Source organism: Oncorhynchus kisutch, linkage group LG14, assembly GCF_002021735.2.
Source record: "Oncorhynchus kisutch isolate 150728-3 linkage group LG14, Okis_V2, whole genome shotgun sequence".
In the NCBI taxonomy this organism is placed as follows: Eukaryota; Metazoa; Chordata; class Actinopteri; order Salmoniformes; family Salmonidae; genus Oncorhynchus; species Oncorhynchus kisutch.
In genome coordinates this window covers 30265052-30288232 of record NC_034187.2, presented here as the reverse complement: position 1 = coordinate 30288232, position 23181 = coordinate 30265052, and the positions used below count along the sequence as shown (strand labels likewise).

The 23181-nt window shown below is 44.2% G+C and overlaps 1 protein-coding gene across 2 annotated transcripts in view; it reads right to left on the bottom strand.

Annotated features, from left to right (window-relative positions):
- Positions 1 to 4564: 4564 nt before the first annotated feature.
- Positions 4565 to 23181, bottom strand: part of LOC109903998 (RAC-alpha serine/threonine-protein kinase) — a 41042-nt gene continuing 22425 nt past the window's right edge. For both annotated transcript variants that reach the window (XM_031788221.1, XM_020501052.2), the window contains 12 exons: positions 15510 to 15638; positions 14140 to 14251; positions 13899 to 14025; positions 13338 to 13469; positions 13146 to 13211; positions 12644 to 12712; positions 12360 to 12485; positions 11437 to 11565; positions 8054 to 8268; positions 7882 to 7969; positions 7649 to 7751; positions 4565 to 6509 (listed from right to left, as the gene is read on the bottom strand). In XM_031788221.1, the coding sequence (XP_031644081.1) occupies positions 6430 to 6509; positions 7649 to 7751; positions 7882 to 7969; positions 8054 to 8268; positions 11437 to 11565; positions 12360 to 12485; positions 12644 to 12712; positions 13146 to 13211; positions 13338 to 13469; positions 13899 to 14025; positions 14140 to 14240 (1236 nt within the window). In that variant the 5' untranslated portion in view covers positions 14241 to 14251; positions 15510 to 15638 and the 3' untranslated portion in view covers positions 4565 to 6429. The remainder of the gene's footprint in view (positions 6510 to 7648; positions 7752 to 7881; positions 7970 to 8053; positions 8269 to 11436; positions 11566 to 12359; positions 12486 to 12643; positions 12713 to 13145; positions 13212 to 13337; positions 13470 to 13898; positions 14026 to 14139; positions 14252 to 15509; positions 15639 to 23181) is intronic.

Below are 23181 nucleotides of genomic sequence, written 5' to 3'. Positions count from 1 at the left end.
GGCTCTCATGAGAACCGCCACAGGAAAGGAAGACCCAGAGTTACCTCTGCTGCAGAGGATAAGTTCATTAGAGTTACCACCCTAATAAATTGCAGCCCAAATAAATCCTTCACAGAGTTCAAATAACAGACACATCTCAACATACATTGTTCAGAGGAGACTGCATGAATCAGGCCTTCATGGTCGAATTGCTGCAAAGAAACACTACTAAAGGACATCGTTAAGAAGAAGAGACTTGCTTGGGCCAAGAAACACGAGCAATGGACATTAGACCGGTGGAAATCTGTCCTTTGGTCTGATGAGTCCATATTTCAGATTTTTGGTTCTAACCGCTGTGTCTTTGTGAGACACCGAGTAGGTGAACGGACGATCTCCGCATGTGTGGTTCCCACCGTGAAGCATGGAGGAGGAGGTGTGGGGATGCTTTGCTGGTGACCCTGTGAGTGACTTATTTAGAATTCAAGGCACGCTTAACCAGCATGGCTACCACAGCATTCTGCAGCGATACACCATCCCATCTGGTTTGCACTTGATGAATCTGGTTGAGGGAACACAGTGTGCAAAGCTGTTATCAAGGCAAAGGGTGGCTACTTTGAAGAATCTAAAATCTATTTTGATTTGTTTAACACGTTTTTGGTTACTACATGTTCCCATATGTGTTATTTCATAGTTTGGATGTTTTCACAATGTAGAAAATAGTAAAAAAGAAAAACTAATTCAATGATTTGTCTAAACTTTTGACTGGTACCGTATATCTTAGTGCACAGAGATCGGGAATCAGTCGCCAGAACAGATCAAAAAGTTTATCAAAGACGGCAAGCGTTGGCTAAATTGTGGTCTTACTTGCCATGGGCAACGGTTTACAGTGATTCCGTTACAAAAAAAAAGTTTGCAGTTTTAAACTGCAGCCGATTGTGGTATATTGGAAGCGGTAGTTGCAGAATAACTGCAGTTACACTGCAAAATTACTGCAGTAAACAAAACTATTTTTAGGCAGTATTTTCAGAATACTGCACTATACCTGCAGTTGTACCACACTCTGACTGCAATCTTTTTTGTAAGGGTTTGTATTGGGGCCAATGTACTGGGTGGAGTAAAAGGCCAGCAACACTCTGTATTATTCATGGCCATGTGAAATTACGCCATATATAGATTCTACAGAGCCTACTAAGTACTCCCCACCCCACTTTTACATCGGCACAAATTAAAGTTTCCTGTGCCGTGCTATATTTGTACCGTATTGTGTCCAAGCACCCCATGTGAAGCTGTTTTGACCACTGTAAAAGGCCAGCAACACTCCGTATTATTTATAGCCACGTGAAATTATGCCATATAGATTCTACAGACCCTACTGATACTCCCCACGTCCCATCGGCACAATGAATAATTTATTCTCTGTAAGCCAATATACACTGCTCAAAAAAATAAAGGGAACACTTAAACAACACAATGTAACTCCAAGTCAATCATACTTCTGTGAAATCAAACTGTCCACTTAGGAAGCAACACTGATTGACAATCATTTTCTAATGCTGTTGTGCAAATGGAATAGACAACAGGTGGAAATTATAGGCAATTAGCAAGACACCCCCAATAAAGGAGTGGTTCTGCAGGTGGGGACCACAGACCACTTCTCAGTTCCTATGCTTCCTGGCTGATGTTTTGGTCACTTTTGAATGCTGGCGGGGCTTTCACTCTAGTGGTAGCATGAGACGGAGTCTACAACCCACACAAGTGGCTCAGCTAGTGCAGCTCATCCAGGATGGAACATCAATGCGAGCTGTGGCAAGAAGGCGCTACCACGAGACAGGCCAGTACATCAGGAGACGTGGAGGAGGCCATAGGAGGGCAACAACCCAGCAGCAGGACCGCTACCTCCGCCTTTGTGAAAGGAGGAGCAGGAGGAGTACTGCCAGAGCCCTGCAAAATTACCCCTAGCAGGCCACAAATGTGCATGTGTCTGCTCAAACGGTCAGAAACAGACTCCATGAGGGTGGTATGAGGGCCCGACGTCCACAGGTGGGGGTTGTGCTTACAGCCCAACACCGTGCAGGACGTTTGACATTTGCCAGAGAACACCAAGATTGGCAAATTCCCCACAGATGAAAGCAGGTTCACACTGAGCACATGTGACAGACGTGACAGAGTCTGGAGATGCCGTGGAGAACGTTCTGCTGCCTGCAACATCCTCCAGCATGACCGGTTTGGCGGTGGGTCAGTCATGGTGTGGGGTGGCATTTCTTTGGGGGGCTGCACAGCCCTCCATGTGCTCGCCAGAGGTAGCCTGACTGCCATTAGGTACCGAGATGAGATCCTCAGACCCCTTGTGAGACCATATGCTGGTGCGGTTGGCCCTGGGTTCCTCCTAATGCAAGACAATGCTAGACCTCATGTGGCTGGAGTGTGTCAGCAGTTCCTGGAAGAGGAAGGCATTGATGCTATGGACTGGCCCGCCCGTTCCCCAGACCTGAATCGAATTGAGCACATCTGGGACATCATGTCTCGCTCCATCCACCAACGCCACGTTGCACCACAGACTGTCCAGGAGTTGGCGGATGCTTTAGTCCAGGTCTGGGAGGAGATCCCTCAGGAGACCATCCGCCACCTCATCAGGAGCATGCCCAGGCGTTGGAGGGAGGTCATACAGGTACGTGGAGGCCACACACACTACTGAGCCTGATTTTTTTTAAACTTGTTTTAAGGACATTACATCAAAGTTGGATCAGCCTGTGGTGTGGTTTTCCACTTTAATTTTGAGTGTTGACTCCAAATCCAGACCTCCATGGGTTGATAAATGTGATTTCCATTGATAATTTTTGTGTGATTTTGTTGTCAGCACATTCAACTATGTAAAGAAAAAAGTATTTAAAAATAATATTTCATTCATTCAGATCTAGGATGTGTTATTTTAGTGTTCCCTTTATTTTTTTGATCAGTGTATAATGCATATACAGTGATTTGCATGGAGGGCATTTATTTGACCTTGGAACATGTTTTAAAACCCCAATTTAAAGCAAATGTCACTTAAATATGAAAACATATGAAAACATATGAATCATTGTTAATGTTTAGACAATTTTTCATACATTAATAAACAGGTTACACTTTTCTACTACTGCGTGGGGGACTTTTATTTAGAAAATTCCGTGACCCGGAAGTACTGACGATCACTTTGTCTGAGTTACCTATCAGATGTTCTGCTACTCCACTAGGTGGTGCTCTACCACTAAGTATAAAATGTCTGTCTCAAAATTGCAGTTGCTACTGTAGTAAACACCTGCAACTACTTTAACATAGTAACCAGATCACTGTATTTACTTTTCCATAGCTTATGCAGGTGCAACATAACTACCAAGGGCTGAGTACATGGTATAAGTTGGTTTAATCACAGCTGGGTCCAGACTAGCTCACATTGACACCAAACCCAGACTCTTCTCCATTGTTAGACTTGATCCCTGTCCTTCCTTATCTGGCTTTTCTGAGGTTGTGACCTCTCTCTCAGGGCAATCCCCCTTTGTTTCCCTGCTCACTTCGAAAGCAAAGAAATCTGTTCTCCTAGTCATTTACAACCACCAGTTTATTTTAATCTTCCTCTCAACATCTTAACACACCCTACTTTATTCTAGCCATTGAGGGCAGCCGTGTGAGGAGGGAAAGCACATCCTATTTATTCCAAAGGCCTTTTCTTGGAGCCCTCTTCCCATCCTTCCTGGATGTAAATGGCCGCAAGGGTTTGTTCTCCAGTAAACCTTACATGAAGACTTCAACTTTAGCAGGAGACCTAGTCAGTTGCACAGCTGAATGCATACAACCAATCTCTTCCACATTGAACTCCGGGAAGCAGTTGTGAGGTGGGTTAACTGCCTTACTCAAGGGCAGAATGGCAGATTTTTCCACCTTGCTACTAACCTTTGGGTTACTGTCCCAACACGCTAACCACTAGGCTACCTGCCGCCCAGGGATGTATCTAAAGCATAGATGCGTTTTCAACCCTCAGATGATAATTGGAAAGATCGGTACACTGAGGTAAGGAGAAAAAGGTGGAGTCAGTATTTGACAAGCTCCCTACAACACATCCCAAGAGCGGGCAGAACCTCATTGCTAACACAGAGGTGCATTGTGGGTTGTGCAGCTGGAGCCAGGTGAGGAGCGGTTGTCAGGTGAGCCCCACACTGGGCACAACCATGGTCCTGCGGTGAGGAGCAGTGCTGCTGGCCAGACAGACAGACTGAGCCCTGGCTGTCAACATCTGCTCCAGAGACCGTACCATCTGGGTCTGGCCCAAAGGAGCTTCTCCTCCAGCTCTAACCAGCTGCAGATCGAGCCAGACAGACATGGACCTAAGCAATCCTGTGGAGGTACAGAAACAGGGCCAAGTCCAACCACTCAGTCATTAGGTTTATTCATCATTTGTTTCAGACGCTCGCCTCATGAGTTATTTTTTTCTTAAGTACTTCACTCAGCACAAGCTTGACTTGCTAATGTTTGGATCTATGACTGTGGGTTAAAGCATAGAGAAGATAAATGTTCTGTAACAACTGAAAAAAAGACAAGTTGGCACAAATTTAGTCAAGACATTTTATATAAATTTGAAAGAAAAACTGTAAAAAGTGTACAACGGTTATACTATTTGTTTACTAAAGCTGGTGTCCTCGGTTTCCGGAATGGGAAAGGGCAGGTACAAAAAAATAAAAGGTATTAAAGGCATTTCCCCATTTTTAGGGGGTGACAGCAAAGGGTGCACAGGAGGAGGCACAGCGCACAAGAATAAGTAACAATCCAATCAAGGAATTGAGGTGAAAATAAAAATGCTTTTACATTCAATAACATTAACTTCATAGTTATCAGTCCTCTGGAAACACTGCAGTTTCCCCAAAAAGCATTTCCAAGATTCTCAGTTTATCTACAACAATCTGTATAGAGGGGTTAATTACGCAAACAAGCCTTTAATAGTTCACACCTTTCAGAATTGACTAAAGTGTAACAAGTACAAATAAGTGTACAAATACATGTTTTGGGGCAGGAAATTGCATATCATTGGCACAGTCACTCGTTTTCTATAAATAACTCAGAACCATGTACCCTGATCCCTACCTATAGAGATCAAAGCAGACTCCACTTGTTTTCCCCTGAACCACAGCCCAGCTTGTTTATGGAGTAAGTCCTGAAGGACTGTATGTTGTTACAGTGACCTCATTGAGGCTGTAGTGAATACACTGGGAGGAAAACACCCAATACTGTGGAAGAGGAAAAAACCCAGAGACAGAAGATTCCCTGATTGGGCAGAAAGGATCAGTACCTGACTGGCCAGTTCAGAAAGAAACAGCCAAGAGTGTTTGAAACACAGCATTCAGACAGGAAGGCATCATGATCCAAGCACATAGTCCAGAGAGATTAGAGTAACTGTCTTTTCAAATGGGACAACAGCACAAGGATATCCAATTGACCGTGTAGACACAGTTCTGAGATTCAGTGACGGCAAGCTTGAACACATTTACATTGTATGCCTGCTCCAACAATCAGTTCTTTAAGTGTCTGCCATTGTATTGCACAATTTGTCATTAGCCTGATAATGGAGCGGAGCGCTCTGACAGAGGTCAATAGACCATGTCATTCTCCCTTTGTTCTAGAATGTTTTGGGGCTCTAACATACAGATAAGAATGTTCTTTTGAGGAATGGAAGTCCTATGAGAATCAACCATGTTCTACAACAGTTAGGTATGCAGAATTATACATTTTATTGATTAGGTAGATTCAAATGGCAGAACAACAGATTTCAAAGTGTTGGTCAAATAGTGATTAGTGTAATGTGAAAGTCCTGATAACAATATCTAAATATGATTAAACCTCCCACTACATGGAAAATTAAGTCATTGGTCATATTTTGTTGTTGCTGTTGGTCCACAATATGTCTTTGCCTTAAACAAAGAACATCAAAAAGACATTTACATTTTACATGGCTAATTCCGATACAATCCTTATGGTCCTGTAAAATGTTCACTTGGTGAATAATGTGTGACAAATATAACAGGTGCTGACAGAAGCAAGGCAAATAGAAGTTTAGGAAAGTGTAGCCTGACCATTCTAAATTGATATACCACATTGCTGCATTGCCACCCTTTTCCTATAAAGTGTGGTTTTATGAACATCAAGCTTGTCTGACTCAACTCATCAAGACAAGCAACACTGTAGTGTTATCTCTCACCATTAGAAAAGTCTTAAGAAGCCACAGAAACAACCAGTTTTTCATTTGTGTAGTATGAAGTATTTCCCCCTATAATTACCAAACTTGCAGATAGCAAATGTCTGTTCAACAATACTATATGCGACACTGGAAGTAAAGAAAAAAAGGATGGGGCGAATGTAGTTGGCTGTGCAGTCTGGTAGGGTGAGGGGAAATGTTGGGACCAGAGGAATGAGAGGGGATGTTTAGGCTGTCCCACTCGCAGAGTAGGAGAACTGTGGGAAGTGGGGCCTCCGTTCGCTGTCAAACGACTCCATGCTGTCTTCTGGAATACATAAAAATTGGGAAGGAAAGAGCGGGATGGCAGAGAGAGAACTCAATTAGTGTATAACTTTAATCTGATCACATTTGTTGAATTCAATTTGTTATTTTTCATCTCAGTGACGACAAAAAGCATTATGATTTAGTCCTAATACATAATGTACCTAGAACTAGCACAGGGTGCAGTTCAGCACACATTGCTAGTGCTCTAGCACCACCATTTTGAGGAACATAGTGAACTATGGAATAAGAGATGTTACACGCGCTTTCCAGAAGAGGGCACAAATCCCCCAGAGGAATTGAATAAGCTCTATGTAATTTGACCTCGCATTAATTGCACTGGGATAGGGAACATGAACCTTCCCCATTCTCAGTTCAATACTCACCTTTGAGAGTGCAATCTATACCTCTAAATGATGTTCAAACTTTTATTTCTTTCTCTCGTGGGATTTAATTCCTTGACTACTACAGTACAGATAGATATACAGTATCATCTACATCAAGGGCTATTTGCACGTGGAACTCTTACGGAGTGCACCTTTTAAAATGGTTGTTCAATTAATAGGTTGTAAATCTACTGGGAGTACCCAAAACCTACACGTCCTAGGCAGTCTGATAGTAAGCAAAGATAGGACTGCATTTAAAGTAGAAACAAGGGGCATTCTCTCATAAGCCTGACAACAAGAGAAAGAATATTACAGTCCTCGATCAACATTCTATCTAAAACTAAACCATGTAGATCAGCTTGGGGTTTTCGTTTGGGACACTGAAATTCTGTAAACCCACCTCAAAATAAACAATTACCTTTGGAGCCATGATAAAAACAATTTAAAGTTCAGTTTAAAAATCAACATTTTCAGAAGATCTCTGAAGAGGGGGATAGAAATGTCTGAGATTCTGAAACTCGGTAAGTGGTTGTCGTATTCTCAACAGTAATGACATTCTGAACCACGTGTGTCCCCAGTTTATTCTTACCGAGTCAGACTATGATCATCACAATTAAACAAAAGCATTCCGGTCCAGTGAGTCAGTGAAAAACATTAGTATGATGATCGTCTATTTGGGCTTGTAATTCTGTTCTCTGTGATGCGAGTCTGGTGTGTGTCTCCTGTAACGATACAGTGGCAGTGGGTGAGGTAGTACCTTGTCCGGGCGGTGTAATAGTGATGGTCTGTGCTGTGAACTCCTCGTCAAAATACCGCGTGTCTGTTTCTGAGGTAACCTGCGGCTTAAAAGGCGGGACCAGCTGTGAGAGAAGAGAGGACATCATGGAGCACATTGGCACATCTGTCCTGTCAGAGAGTGTAGACATTTACAGGCCTGGTCAAATCTATTGGTTGTTCTCTGAAGTAATGGAAAGTGTTACACCGATTTACCTTCTTCTCATAAACATCTTGCCATTCAATCCCAGCAAAGAATTTGTGCTGCATGATCTCTTTAGCATCATTCTGTCCACCACCTAACCTGGAAGACACAGGGACCAAATGGACAGGAGTAACTACAGAGGCCTTTTTGGTTGGAATGAGAAGGGAGGAGAGGCCTACTTACCGCTGCTTGGGGTCCTTTTTGAGCAGGCCTGAGAGCAGGGACCTGCCCTCAGGGCCCAGGGTGCGTGGGAAACGGATGTCCTCCATGAGGATGAGCTCAAACAGCTTCTCGTGGTCCTGGTTGTAGAAGGGCAGCCTACCACACATCATCTCGTACATGACCACGCCCAGACCCCACCAGTCCACCGCCCGGCCATAGTCATTGTCCTCCAGAACCTAGACAACACAGGACAACCACAACTCAATATAATACAGCTTTACTAATACCACTATGGACAATTACACAATCATACCTGGAAGCATACAGGACAGTACAAGGACAATACTAGGGCTAGCAGGAGTTCAAATGTACGGTCAGCCCTATGACGGCATCAAAAGACACACACATACTATACATTCTTGGTTTAGATCTCTGAAACCTATCTATTAGCTAAGTGGATGGACATTAGGTGAGTAGTGAGGTCAGCAGCTCTCCAGGCTGTATAAAGAACCCTAAGGCCAGTGCCCCCCCCCCCAGTCTGGGCTTTCTGACCAGCCACAGCAAGCACTGACTCACATCTCACAATAGGAGCAGGGATAGAATTTCCCCAGGAGCCCTGCATATTTAATCACCAGAGGTCTGCAGTACACACCAACATCCCAAATGCACTGTATATCCAACCACACCACACCACAGCCCATAGTCATTTAGATGGAGGCTCACACACCATGGAAGATGATTAGAACGTGTGAACATGTCAAGCTTCAGCTCTGTGCTGACCAACTGGGGCAACCTGTTGAATGTCAGTACACTCTACCATTTGTTATTATACAAGGCGTTCTGGGATGTGACGTTGGGTCAACAGTACCGGAAGGATGTTGTAAGTGAAATCAAGTCACTGAGAACAGCTGTTCTTTAAAACATCAAAAGGTTATACGAGGTGAGATAGACCGGTCCAGGAATAGATTCATAGGTAAGGGGGCAGCCTAATATAATTAAATATGGACATGAAGGTACACAGACCCAGAGAGAGGAGGCAGGCAGAACAGATGGACGGACGTGGCTGTAAATAGAACAAAACCGGAGTGTGTTTTGTGCGCGTGGGTGGGCGGCGTGTGTGTGTGTGTCTGAGGGGCACGCTGCTTGGCGCTGCGGTTAGGGGCGAGGAGGCCTCGGCGGGCAGGGGTAACCTGAAGCCGGCACGGTGCTAGGATTACTGGACCGTCTCTATTTCCAGCGCTGCTGTCGCGCGATTCACACCGTGAGACAGCTGGGTCTGCAGCTGCCCCATATACAGTATGTAGGAGAGCGCCACAGCTGTGGAGCTGCCAGGACCACAGGAGCCAAGCTCATCCCTCACAAGTAACCAGGGCTGCCTGGACCGACTCTGTTACACTGGCCCCAAGGACAGCACAGTGCAGAGTGGAGGGAGGAGGGGAAGAGAAATATCCTCCACTTGATACTACTCTCCATCTTACTCTGGCCCTTTTTCTCCCTCTAAACACAAACACAGCTACCGTCCCTCTCGCAAACACATCACTAGCTCACATTATATGTGATTCCCTTCCCTCTCCTTAACTTCCTTGTTCATAACTTCCCCAAGTCAACTTCAGTCATTACTGTTCCAATGTTTATATAAAACAACCCTATTTCACAGTGGCTTAAGTGAAACTGGTTCCATGGGTGTTCTCTAGAGGAAGGTTTACAGTGCTGGGCTCCTGGCCTGTGGAATATTCCCAGACGTTACAAGATTCCTATGCAGCACACACAACAAGGTCATTGTTTACTGCAGAACAACCTGTAACACTGCCTGGCCCTGGCTCCATAGAGACGCTCTGCGGCGACCCCGTCTCCACGGAAACGCCCCCTGATGTCTCTGCTGCTGGAGTCTAGCAGAGCTGGGGCTGTTATAGGGTAGAATGTTACTGTGTACAGAATGGCAGATGAAGAGCTGGGGCTGTTATAGGGTAGAATGTTACTGTGTATAGAATGGCAGAGGAAGAGCTGGGGGTGAATATGGGGAGGGGGGGGTCCAGTTAATGGAGGTTGTCTTTCATTTCTAACATACCCCACATAAAACATGAAATTATATGAACACATTATGTTCATCCCTTTTACTTATCATGTGCCTTTTGCTGGCCCTAGTGTGAGTGGGGGACATTATGATGAAATAGTAATTCATGCGCTGTTTGGTTTTTGTGATGATAGCTACTGTAGACTATGCCCTAGATCAGGACGGTCCTCGAAGAGAGATGAAGATGTCAGATGAAAGCGCCATGGGAGAATGTTACTGGGGAGAAGTGAAGTAAGGACAACGTGCGTGGCCCTGGCTTTTCCCAGGTCAGGATAGGCATCCTGAACAGGGGTGTTCAGACTGTTGGGGCTTTTTAAAGCAAGCCTTAAGACTAATCTTTATTGGCTGGCCTACCCTTCATCCTATATTTTGATTGTTGCTTTTATGATATGGTTATATATATATATATATATATATATACACACACATTTGTGTTCTTTTTTCTATTTTAACTTTAATTTTATGCACTTTGAGATTCATCTTGCTTAATGAAAAGCGCTTTACAAATGTAATGAATTGTTATTATTATTATCATCATCATCATCCCGGGCAGCGGTGGGCTAGAAGCAGCTGCAGCCAATGGGGACTTTTCTCCAGGGGTGGAAGCTCACGTTTCCTGAGGCACTGCCAACCCCCCCCCCCCACAGCAAATTCCAAATGGCGGCTAAAAACAATGAGCCGGCAACTGTGTCAACATGGGCACCCTTCTCCCGGAGAAAGAAATCCTACGGCAAGAGGGCTATCACACACACAATGCCCTATCGCGTTACATACACACCACTGAAACACACGTCACACCTGCACGCAATGGGGAGCAGCCACACCCCTGTACACATGTCCTCTCAACCAACAAATATGGGCACACCCTGCCCTGCCCTTGTCACACTGCAGACTCATTAGCTCCATGTCTTATACTGAAGATTAGACAGGCATTTAGGAACAGCTGTCCCAAAGCCACTCTTCCACATAGCTTGTATGCCTTAACAATATGCCCGACAACATACATTTATGATGTTGTGTGTAGTGGGATATATTCTCTGCGCCACAGTTCCTCTCTTCAAACAGTATTTAGTCTGTTAATCCTTTCAGGTACTTACCAATTATGTGACTTTATTCTGTTCAGTTGATTTAAACTCAAAGTTGATACAGTGTACTAACAAGAACATGTCAAAAGTGTGTGAAACATCAGGTCTTTTCACAACGTCAAATTCTAAACATCTGAAGAGGAAGAAGGCCACATGGGTTGTGCTCCAAAGGCTACATCTTTATTGACTCAAAATGATAAGATTTAATGACCCCCATATTGGTGATTACAGTGAGAATACACTACCTCTGGGGCCAGGTACTCTGGCGTCCCACAGAAGGTCTTCATGGTGGCCCCGTCTGTGATCCCCTCCTTACACAGTCCAAAGTCAGTGATTTGTATGTGTCCGTCTTTGTCCAGCATGAGATTTTCCAGCTGAGGGGAGGAGACAGAATGAGACAGGAAGTATCCGCATCAGCAGGGAGAGTGCCTATGTGAGGTGTGTGATTGAGGCCCAGCTGATTTGGCTTCAGCTCAGAGGAATGAGTTAGCGATGCATTGCCTTTTAATATCAGTGTCCTCTCAGTAAACGTCACCTGGCATCTGTAGCTCACACGTGACCAGCAGCACCAGGCCAGAGTCAGCACATCCTCCAATACTGCTACCCTGGCATTTTCAGGAGAACCTTAGCAGGTTGGAAGCCTGCCTCATAAACCCATGGGAAGATCACAGGGAGGGGGGAACGAGGAGGGAGGGGGGCTATGCTGACCTGGCTGGTATAGTTTCATCAGCTGGAAGAAACAGGGCTACAGATGCCTCCCTTCCCTCCTAAAAAACAGTCATATACTACCTCTGCTCTTACGCTATGAATACAGTGCACTGAGTTTTTGTACCGGCCTCTTGCTTCTGGTAGGAACAAATTGCAGCTTTACGGAATAAGTTTGATGCCGGGGGTAAAAGTAGACTCAATACTCTTTCACACTTTCCAAAATACAAAATGTCTAATTGTTGCCTATTTACATTAATGGTGAAAATAAAATTAAAATAAACGAGTGGAACAGCTGTCCAGTCGGATATGTGGGTTATTCTACTCCTCCTGCCATAAGAGGAGGTCTGGGCCTAAGTTTCCAGCTGCAGTGAGGCCTGAATCAGGGGGAGGCAGATCGATGCGCCCCTGGCGGACACTATTTATATCCCGGTTGGGGACTGACTGTGTTCCAACACCTTACCTTCAGGTCTCTGTAGACCACGTTCCTCTCAGCATGCAGGTAGTCCAGGGCTGACACTATCTCCGCCCCATAGAACCGAGCCCGCTCCTCAGAAAACACCCGGTCCCGGGACAGGTGGAAGAACAGCTAGATGAGGGAGGAAGCGAGGGAAGGAGGGAGAGAGGGAGAGGAGACAGAGGGAACAGGGTGAGCGTACACAGAAGGAGGGGTGGGAGGATTATTGGCTACTACTAGCTAAATTGGATCTTGTGTGTCAGGTGTTATTGACAGTTTAAAAAGCTCACCTCTCCACCGTTCGCATACTCCATGACGAAACACAACCGGTCATGAGTCTGGAAGGAGTATTTCAGGCCCTGGAGATATACACTAATAACTTTAACTGCAATCAATGAAAAAATAAGCTTGCAAGTTCTCCAAAAGAAACCCAAGTCTTTGTTGATGTGATATCTGCCTTTGGGATATTACTGTTGTGTGCCAACTGCCCATTCACCACAGTGGGATGAACACAAGCTGCATGTGTTACCACTTAACGTGGAAGAGTTTGGCATTGTGAGCCATCACAGACTTTGAGAAAGGTGGTTTACTGACAATGAAAGGTCTGGTGTCCTCAATAGAGGCCAAGTCTATTGCTTTGTTTGTAAACAAATGCTCAAACTCTCCCAGCACAGATTCAGCATCTCCCCCTGTATGGAAGCTCCCAGGCTGAAGTGAAGTGGCTCCTCAGAGTCTTTGTGGCCAGAGGAGAGTTTGGGTTAAGTGTATGGAATGGATGGAGGGGTCTCTCACCGTCAAGAACGGATGCTTGGAATTCTGGAGCACTCGGTTTTCTGTGAGTGTGTGTGCCACTTCATCCTGAAAGATATTACAAAGAGTGTTTGTGCAACTCCCACAATGGATGCCGTTTAGGTATCCATGATCGCCCCCATGCTCTCTCTCTCGCACTCATGCTTCCTGTAACGGTCAGTGGCCTGTACTCACTTTCGCTACGATTACTTCCTTCTTCAGGATTTTCATGGCATAGTAGCGTCCTGTGGCCTTCTCCTTCACCAGGATCACTTTGCCAAAAGTGCCTTTTCCTAGGAGTTTGAGGTATTCAAAGTCGTGCATAGTCTATGAGAGAGGGGAGAAAAAAAGCCACCGGGTTACAAAACAGCAGCTATAACAAACTAGTCAAAACATATAATCCCACTGACAACACGGAAGCATTACAGGTGCTAGATCATCCACTCCGCAATTTCCACTCTTCTAAAGGTGGGACTATATGCTGCAGTGGCTAATTTAACCTCTGACCCCCAGGGCTGGTGAGAATGTTGAAAACGGTTGTGTGGGGGACATCCAATCCGGTGCCCTTAGACCTTGGTTTCATGAGTTAACAGCACATGTGTGGTGATGAAACAGAGTGGACACACTATGTGGTGCTAAGCCTCCCAGGGCTGATGTCAGGAAAGTGTCAGGGAGCCGTGTGAGTTGGGGTGAGGCAGGAAGGGCCGTGAGGAGCGGGGTGAGGCAGGAAGGGCCGTGAGGAGGGCAGGGACGCACCACTTTGAGTCTGGGTTTGGTCAGGTACATTTCCATGTCCATTGGGTCTGGGGAGGAGTCCATCATCTCCTCCTCCTCTTTCTGTAGACTGTCTGCTACGGCCTCAATGGCCTTCGTCCATTCTTCCCTGAGAGAATGAGAAAGGCGACGAGTTAGAGAGGAAAAGAGGGAGAGAGAGTGGAAGGGAAATTACAACACCTCATTTAACATGAGGTAATGCAGCCCAATCATGTAAGCTTGCCTCTCCTCGGGGGTCTCCACGTGGAAGGTGCGCTCGATAACAGTGGTCCACTGCAGGCAGCGGATGATGAATGTGTTGGGCTTGGGCCTCTCCGTCTTCATCAGCTGGCACTCTGGCCACATCCAGGGTGAGACGGCGCAGGAGGATAGAGAGACCCGCAGTTACAGCCATTTATCTTTATCACCACCCTAACAGACACTGCAGGGACTGCCACCATACACAGGGAACTGAACAGGTGCACTATGGGTGAAGGGGGAAGCCCTGATCACAGATCTCTTCACACTGAATATTTTAACCTCAAGATTTGGTCATTACATGGGACTGTGACATGGATAATGTGAAATAAGCAGACGTTTCAATCAATTCCAGAAAATGTCAAAGATATAATATGGGTCACAGACAACATTCACTTCAAAATAATTTGCTTGAATCAAAGTTAGAATTCTAAGAGAGCAGCCAGTTTCCCAGTGCAGCTCTTTCACATAGTCAACATACTGCGTGTGCCAAAAGGAGACATGGAGGAGTTTGTCAGGATGTCTGTTAGATGGAGGATATGGGGCTGGGCCACCACTGAGCTCCAGCAGGGCCCTGTCAGTGTGGCTGTGTAGCCCAGACCCACCACCCCCCATCAGCAGCACCACACGGCCCCTCTGTGGGTCTACTGTAGGTCTGCTCAGTGACTCTCCCTCCCCGTACTGCTGATTGAGACAGTGCTACAGAGCAGCGCACAGATAAATAATTGAAATCAGCCTGTTAATAACTACTATAACTCAAGAGTGTCAGGAGGAAACGTTTTGTTTAACAAACAGTATGATGTCTAATTACTCTGTTCAATCATCTGCAGAGCCTGTCCCACTAACTTTCTGCCATCTAGGGTTGCTCTGCTCTACAGAGTCACAGCAGAGCAGTCTCTTAGACAAGACTGGAATTCACACATAGCCAGGGAGAATACACCAGACTGTTTCTTTCAACTGTACCAATTAAGGTAAGACATTGGCATAGGAGCTACTGAACAGAATATACAATTTTTCTATGGGTGATTATGCAATATACACTGAGTACACCAAACATTAGGAACATCTTTTGTCTCGCCCATTCACCCTCTGAATGAATCACATACACAATCCATGTCTCAATTGTCTCAAGGCTTAAAAATCCTTCTTTAACCTGTCTCCTCATCTACAATGATTGAAGTGAATTTAACAAGTGACATCAATAAGAAATCATATCTTTCACCTGGTCAGTAGTCTACTGTACATCATGGAAAGAACAGGTGTTCTTAATGTTTTGCATGCTCAGTGTAAAGCGCTATATGAACTTAAAATGGGTGAGGTAATGTAGATAGTAGTCTTGAAAGTGTAGATACTCACGTGCTACTGAGAAGTTATTTAAAGGCGTTTCAAGTGCCTCAACATGTTGTGGTCGTTCCTTGTAGCCTATGAATGTACCATCAGTCTTGAGTAGAAAATACCTGGGCCTCCAGGTCTTAATGTACTCTCCTGCAAAGAGAGATGGACAAAATGGATGCGCATAATTGCTGTCTATAATACAATGTGCTGGTTTCACAAGATTCCATTTTTTTAGGATCCCATTAGCTGACGCCATGACGACAGCTATATTCTTCATGTTGATTGGTCTATGACAATTTAGCTGTGTGGTTTGATTTATGATGCACAAAGTTATTCTTTTCAAGGCGCCACCCTTATTTCAGTGGTGTGACCCATTTCCTGTGATCTAATTACCATGCCGTTCACAAAAATTACCATCTTTTCACCCATTTTCCGCTATAGTAGGACAAAGCCAGGACAAATGGCTGTTTTAGCCAGAGTCAGGACCCTTGCCTCTGCCTCTTGTGTCCCAAAGGGATCCATCCCTTCCCCATCCACTTCAATACAACACACCCACAGACTAATCTCTCAAAGGCAACAAAACTCAATTTATTCTGTGGATGGTTCAGGAAACGTTGTGCCAGATGTTCCCAAAACCGGAGAAAAAAAAAACGCTTACGCACCATAAAAAAGGCAGTGGCTCACATCGGAGAGGGGCTTGAATATTTATATAGGAAAAGTGTAATTTATTTTTAATTATGGGAGCCGGGTATTAACCCCATGCAGTGCCTGAGCAAGCTGTCCTTAATTGCCCCATTTCCTCTGATACAGAAGTCTGGGGGAAGTGGAGATCAGTCAATGCCGGCGTCGTGCTCCTCTTCTCCCCGAGCCTTGCCTGGCACAGTTAGGCCACAGGCTCCAGTCTGAGGAAACTGATCCCAGACCTGTCTGTGACGAGGCAGACAGACTGGGAATCCCTCTAACACAGTACCTAAATGACCTCTAGTCCACTCATCACAACTCATATAAACTCCTCTTAGTGAGAAGAAGCCATGTCTATCCACATCACTAAGTGGATAGTACGCCATATTCTAAAAGTCTCACCTCAAAGTGATGGTTAAACTGTCCGACTAGCAGAATGAGACATGAGGGGATGGCTCAGATTCACTCAAACGCCAACCATTACAGCAGTAACACACACACAGTGTAAAACACCTGCTTTACTGCAACCTGCGAGGTGGCGGCACAATTCACAGCACTAGAGAAAACATCTGCCTCAGAGCACTGTATACTTTAAATTTCAATCTGCAGCAGATGTCCAATATGTTATTACGTCTGTTGCCATTTTTCATCATGGCAAGGGGAGGAGATTTTTCCATCTTCAACCTGCTGGCTAAGTGTTTTTACACCAAACGCAGCTCATTTAGAAATTAGTTAGACTTTGTCTGCCTTCAGATTGCAATGCTTACTGCTTGCATACAGAGCTGAGCTCACTACATCCTCGTTGAAAAACACACGGTGTGATATAGAGTAAAAGCTCTGTGGATTTCCCCATGCCTGTCCAATATGCTGCAATTACAGTGATGAGTCATTTGTCTATTTTACACTACATGGCTCATGAATCAACATTCACAACACATTCACAATTCCTCGTTACATCAGCACAGTGGTGGGCATTGGTGAGGAAAAACAGAGATACTCCTATAAGGAGCAGGATCATGGGTGAGAAGCCAACAGTTTCCAACACCTGGACCCACACAGCCTCCATATCCAAGACCCCTTTCCAGACTCATGACAAACCTGAGGGACATTGTGTCCAGAAAAACACCCTCTCAGACCTGGTCTCAGCCCAGTCTTAAACTAAGGCCTCACTTCTGCCCCAGCTGGTTTGTCAGTCTGTGGTGAGGTCTTGGTTGACCCATATCCCCAAGCCCACCCCAGGCCAGGCTCAGAGCCCCTGGCAGGGCAGGCTGGGGACAGTATGTGCACAATGCAGAGGCAGCATAATGAGCCCCTACCTCCAAGCCTGCATCACCCCAGCACAGTGACAGAGGAAGGGTTAGCCTAACACACTGGCAGGGCTCTGCTCAACTCTTTCGGGAAGAATACAGAGAGAGATTCAGGAAGTAGGCTAAGTCTACTGTTTGGGGTTTTCAACAATGACGCTAACTGGCTGAGTGATTACCTTAATTGTGTAGAGGCCACAAACTGGCATCTAGACCATGGTCCCAACACAGAGAAGAAGAGACAGATGTTTGTTTATGTGCACGAAAGTACACTCTACAATGTATATGTCTATTTTTGAATGTACAGTATATCTGACAACAGCTATTTTTGCCCTCCCCACGCACAGAGGGCCTGCATGGGGCCTGGATTTGGCCTGCCAGCTCCTCTGACGCACGATGCCCACCCAGGCTGGCACGAGTTGGTGTCCACCATGCCTTGTGTCTGGAAAGCACCACAGAGACATTCCTCCACGCAAAGCTTGGCTCTGTCACATGGCTCTCAACGAGGTGACGATGAATACACACTGTACCCTGTCACAGTGTCACTACATAACATCAAAGACAAGGTGATGATGAATACACACTGTACCCTGTCACTACATAAACAACAAAGCCAAGGTGACAGACACTTCATGGTCATCCTTCACTGTAATACAAATGGCATCTCAGGAGACACTAGCATGAAAAGACCAGAGAGTAGGGAGTTCAGTGAACTGAACGAGGTCATCATGGTGGAATGTGACACCTCTCCACCTAACCCCACCCTGAGACTCCACAGCAGGCTCGGTCCACAGCAGGCTCGGACCACAGCAGGCTCGGACCACAGCAGGCTCGGACCACAGCAGGACTGACATTGGTGCAATTGGCAGAACAAAATTGTTTGTGTGCTTCTTATGCTCTTCCAAATAAAACAGTGGTGAAAACAATGGCTGTGAATGTTTAAAAGCCCTTCGATAACATGCATACTGCCAGTGTCTCCTATGAGACAGGTTATAAAATGAGAAGATGGCCTCTGGTCTGGCTGGAGCGAGGACATCCTGACCAGCCATTAGTGTCCACATGGGGCCTGTGGAGTCATGTGACGGTAGAAATGCCCACATCCGTCGGTCTGTGTGCCCATTTCTGTTACCTGCAGTCTGCCCCCCCCCACCGTAGAAAACAGCCATGACTCTGCTGTGTTTTCTATTTACATGCACTTCCCGTTTCCATTGTCACTTCTACTTTTTACAATGACCTTTTTCTAAGACTAAAAACCCAGCCCACTACTATACTGTACTACTATACTGTAGTATATGTAGTACTGTGCTAATGTTATGTTGATGACATCCTACAGTGCTATCCCCACAACCTGGGACTGCAGGCTTATGGGATATGAGGCTATGGATGTGCAGACAACAGCAGCAGCTCACTGGTTGGCAATGAAATTACATTGAACCAATGTGGACTAGATGTTGATTTGATGTCTTTGCACAGTGAGAGGGGATGCCAAGACTCATTCATAGACAAATGAAATTACTCACTAAGTATGTGTGCTTGACACACTATATTTTGACAGATTGGACATGTTGCAGGATAGAGAGTAAGAGAGGAGACAAAATACTGACTAAGAAAAGGGACTCTGGGATAAAAGGAGTCCCCTGCTATCAACTCTATCTTCAAAGTATTTCAGCTGCAGTAAACTAGCCTATTTCATCTCACTAGAACGTTTTGATTGTAGAAAACAGGAAACAACTGGACAGACAGCCTGACAACATAGCAGATAAGATCAAGAACTGAACAATCTTTGAGATGGGTAACTTTGACTACAGACTCATCCCGGAAACATATGCACAACAACAACCACAAACAGGATCCATTTCCACTGTTGGAGCCTGCTCTACATTTGTTCCAGAGACGTCAGATAACGTTATAGGAGCAAAGGATGTGGACGAGAGTACAAACTGTAAATGAATGAGATGAGGGAGGAGAGAACCAGAAGGTAGCGAGAGAGATTACTACATATGTTCACTACACACGTGTCTGAGAGCGTGAGTGAAGTCTATACGCGCATGTTTGTGTGTGTGTGTGGGGGGGGCATGCGAGGAGCTGTCGGGGGCTGATAGAGTGTCTTTACATGACAAACAGCTGCTGAGGTCTGGGATGCACGCTTGGCAAAGTGGAAAATAATGAACAGTGAGAATCTGCCAAACACAAGAGAATTCATCTTTATTTGCCAACTGCTACATGGCTTTTGTGTGGACAGCCACAATGTTCCAGTGCCACGCCCTCCACACACACACTCAATGACTTACAGCTCCATAGACGGCCAATTGTCCAAATACTGTATATGGGCAGTTCCATGTAAAGCCCCATGAGCACCAACATGTGAAGCGCATAGGAGCACATCACATTTGGTGTCATATGAAAGCTAAGAGTATGAGAAATGAATGCGTTTATACATTTTTCCACCACCAAAAGTTGTAATAAGCAAAAAGCTTTTAATTTCTGGTTAAACAGATGGAAAAAGGGGTCTTAGAAAACATCTAGCAGAAAAAGTCTAAATAAGGTATTAGAAATACAATAACGTTGAGGTGAAGACCCCTGACAACTAATATCAACATTTAACTTGCAGAAGTTTTTTGCATTCTGTAAGTTAAAATAAATATTGCCTAGTGTTGTCATTCTGTTACCAAAAAAAGCACATTTGTAAAGCCCCCCGTGCAGTCTTTGCAAATTATCACTGTATGTCCAATAAATAACTGTGTGTGTGTTCATTTAATGAACATAAATGCTAAATATATTTGTGAGTTATTTCCCTGAGTCTCCTTAAGCCCTTTAAATGCTCAGTCTAATCATTTGGGCATTAGGAAACAAATTTGAAGATATTTACATACACAGCCTGGATGCTCTCTAGAGCCCACGCACTTATCCAGATGAACTTTCATTGGTATATTATAAATCAGATCATTGTGAGGTCATGATGTGGGCCAAAAGTTCCATCCCACCTGAACACAAAAAGGGGAATATCATCATTTTCAAAATGTCAGTCGCATTTCAACCACATAGCGTGGAAATATCATTCAAATATTTTTTGATTTTATACATTTTTAACTTCACTTTTGGTATTTTATTAGGATCCCCATTAGCTGTTGTGAAAGCAGCAGCTACTCTTCCTGGGGTCCACACAAAACATGATATAATACAGAACATTAATAAATAAGAACAGCTCAAGGACAGAACTACATCAACATATCAATACATACACACTAGAGGTCGACCGATTAAATCGGAATGGCCGATTAATTTGGGCCGATTTCAAGTTTGTGCGCCGATTTCCGATTATAAAAAAAAAAGAACATGTATTTATACCTTTTATTTAACTAGGCAAGTCGGTTAAGAACACATTCTTATTTTCAATGACTGCCTAGGAACTGTGGGTTAACTGCCTTGTTCAGGGGCAGAACGACAGATTTTCACCTTGTCAGCTCAGAGGTTCCAATCTTGCAACCGCACAGTTAACTAGTCCAACGCTCTAACCATTGTACTCCACGAGTAGGCTGCCTGTTACGCGAATGCAGTAGAAGCCAAGGTAAATTGCTAGCTAGCATTAAACTTATCTTATAAAAAACAATCAATCATAATCACTAGTTATAACTACTAATCCAGTTTAGCAGGCAATATTAACCAGGTGAAATTGTGTCATTTCTCTTGTGTTCACTGCACGCAGAGTCAGGGTATATGCAACAGTTTGGGCTGCCTGGCTCATTGCGAAATAATTTGCCAGAATTTTACGTATTTTTTTTATTTTATCTTTATTTAACTAGGCAAGTCAGTTAAGAACAAATTCTTATTTTCAATGACGGCCTAGGAACAGTTCAGGGGCAGAACGACACATTTGTACCTTGTCAGCTCGGGGGTTTGAACTTGCAACCTTCTGGTTACTAGTCCAACGCTCTAACTAGGCTACCCTGTCGCCCCGCAATTATGACATACATGGAAGGTTGTGCAATGTAACAAGAATATTTAGACTTAGGGATGCCACCCATTAGATAAAATACCGAACGGTTCCGTATTTCACTGACATAATAAACGTTTTGTTTTCTAAATTATAGTTTCCGGATTCAATCATATTAATGACCAAAGGCTCGTAGTTCTGTGTGTCATAATTAAGTCTGATTTGATAGAGCAGTCTGACTTTCGTGCGTTTTGCCAGCAGCTCTTCGCAAGCACAGCGCTGTTTATGACTTCAAGCCTATCAGCCTAATGGCTGGTTTAACCAATGTGAAATGGCTAGCTAGTTAGCTCAATGTACTTGAGTGGTCCAGCCAGAGTCCGGACTTGAACCCGATCTAACACCTCTGGAGAGACCTGAAAATAGCTGTGCAGCGATGCTCCCCATCCAACCTGACAGCGCTTGCGAGGAACTGTAGAGAAGAATTGGAGGTGTGCCAAGCTTGGAGCGTCATACCCAAGAAGACTCAAGGCTGTAATCGCTAGGTGCTTCAACAAAGTACTGATTAAAGGGTCTGAATATTAATATAAAATGTGAAATTTCCAGGGGGGTTTTGTTGCTTTGGTCGTTATATGGTATCGTGTGTAGATTGATAAAACATTTTTTTGAATCCATTTTAGAATAAGGCAGTAACTTGACAAAATGTGTAAGAAGTCAGGGGGTCTGAATACTTTCCAAATGCACCATGCAGTACTTTTTTTGTACTGAATTATACTCTACTGAACACTACTGTATTGTACTTTACTATGACACCCAAACCTGTGAAACAGATATCTATGATTGGTACAGAACAGATGTGGTCCTGTCCAGACCAATCAAAATTGGTCTTGTTTGTAGATAGAACTCATTAAAATGTAAAAGGAGGATATTGCATATTTCTACCTTTGTGTACCTATTCAGGATACATGACATTCATAATTATGCATTTCTCTATAGTACAGATCAGAGGCCAAAGATGTCATTCTGTTACCATCATTCTGTTACTGGGTGTAAATACACTTCACTTATTGTAGTTCAATAACCAAAATACATTTTTCGGTCACATAAAAATAAAGAGATTTTACCATCATTCGGTTACCAAACTTTATATCTGAACTGAGTAAATGTGTTTTTGCAATTTTTTCTGTGGAAATTGTTAAAAAGTAGTCCTTGCGCATATAGTTGTATGGTTTGTTTAACTTTGTAATCAATGGTTTTGTTTGGCATACTTTTTAAATTGAAAATTGGAGTCTCAGCATAATTCTGTTCCCATGGAACTGCCCATATGTTACCGTGTTGTGTAGTTTTCTTCAGAACTGGTGCCATTACTGAATGTGTCTGATTGGTTGTGAGATGACACTGTACTTTAAAAGAGCTTTAAAAAACAGACACATTCATCAAAAACTTTCTACTTAACTTACCAAGGTGAACAGTCTATTCTGACAAAAATAATTCACTCAAACTAATGAAAAGTTATCTAAAAGAAAATCCAGATTGTACCTAGATACGGTTTTCAATGTCAGTACATTGTAAAAGAAAGAGCAGGTGACTGATTTGGATCTACAATGAACAAAAATATAAATGCAACATGTAAAGTGTTGGTATCATGTTCCATTACATTTTATCGATGGCAATTTGAATGCAAAGAGATACCGTGACAAGATCCTGATGCCCATTGTCGTGCCAGTCATCCACCGCCATTACCTCATGTTTCAACATGATAATGCACGGGCCCATG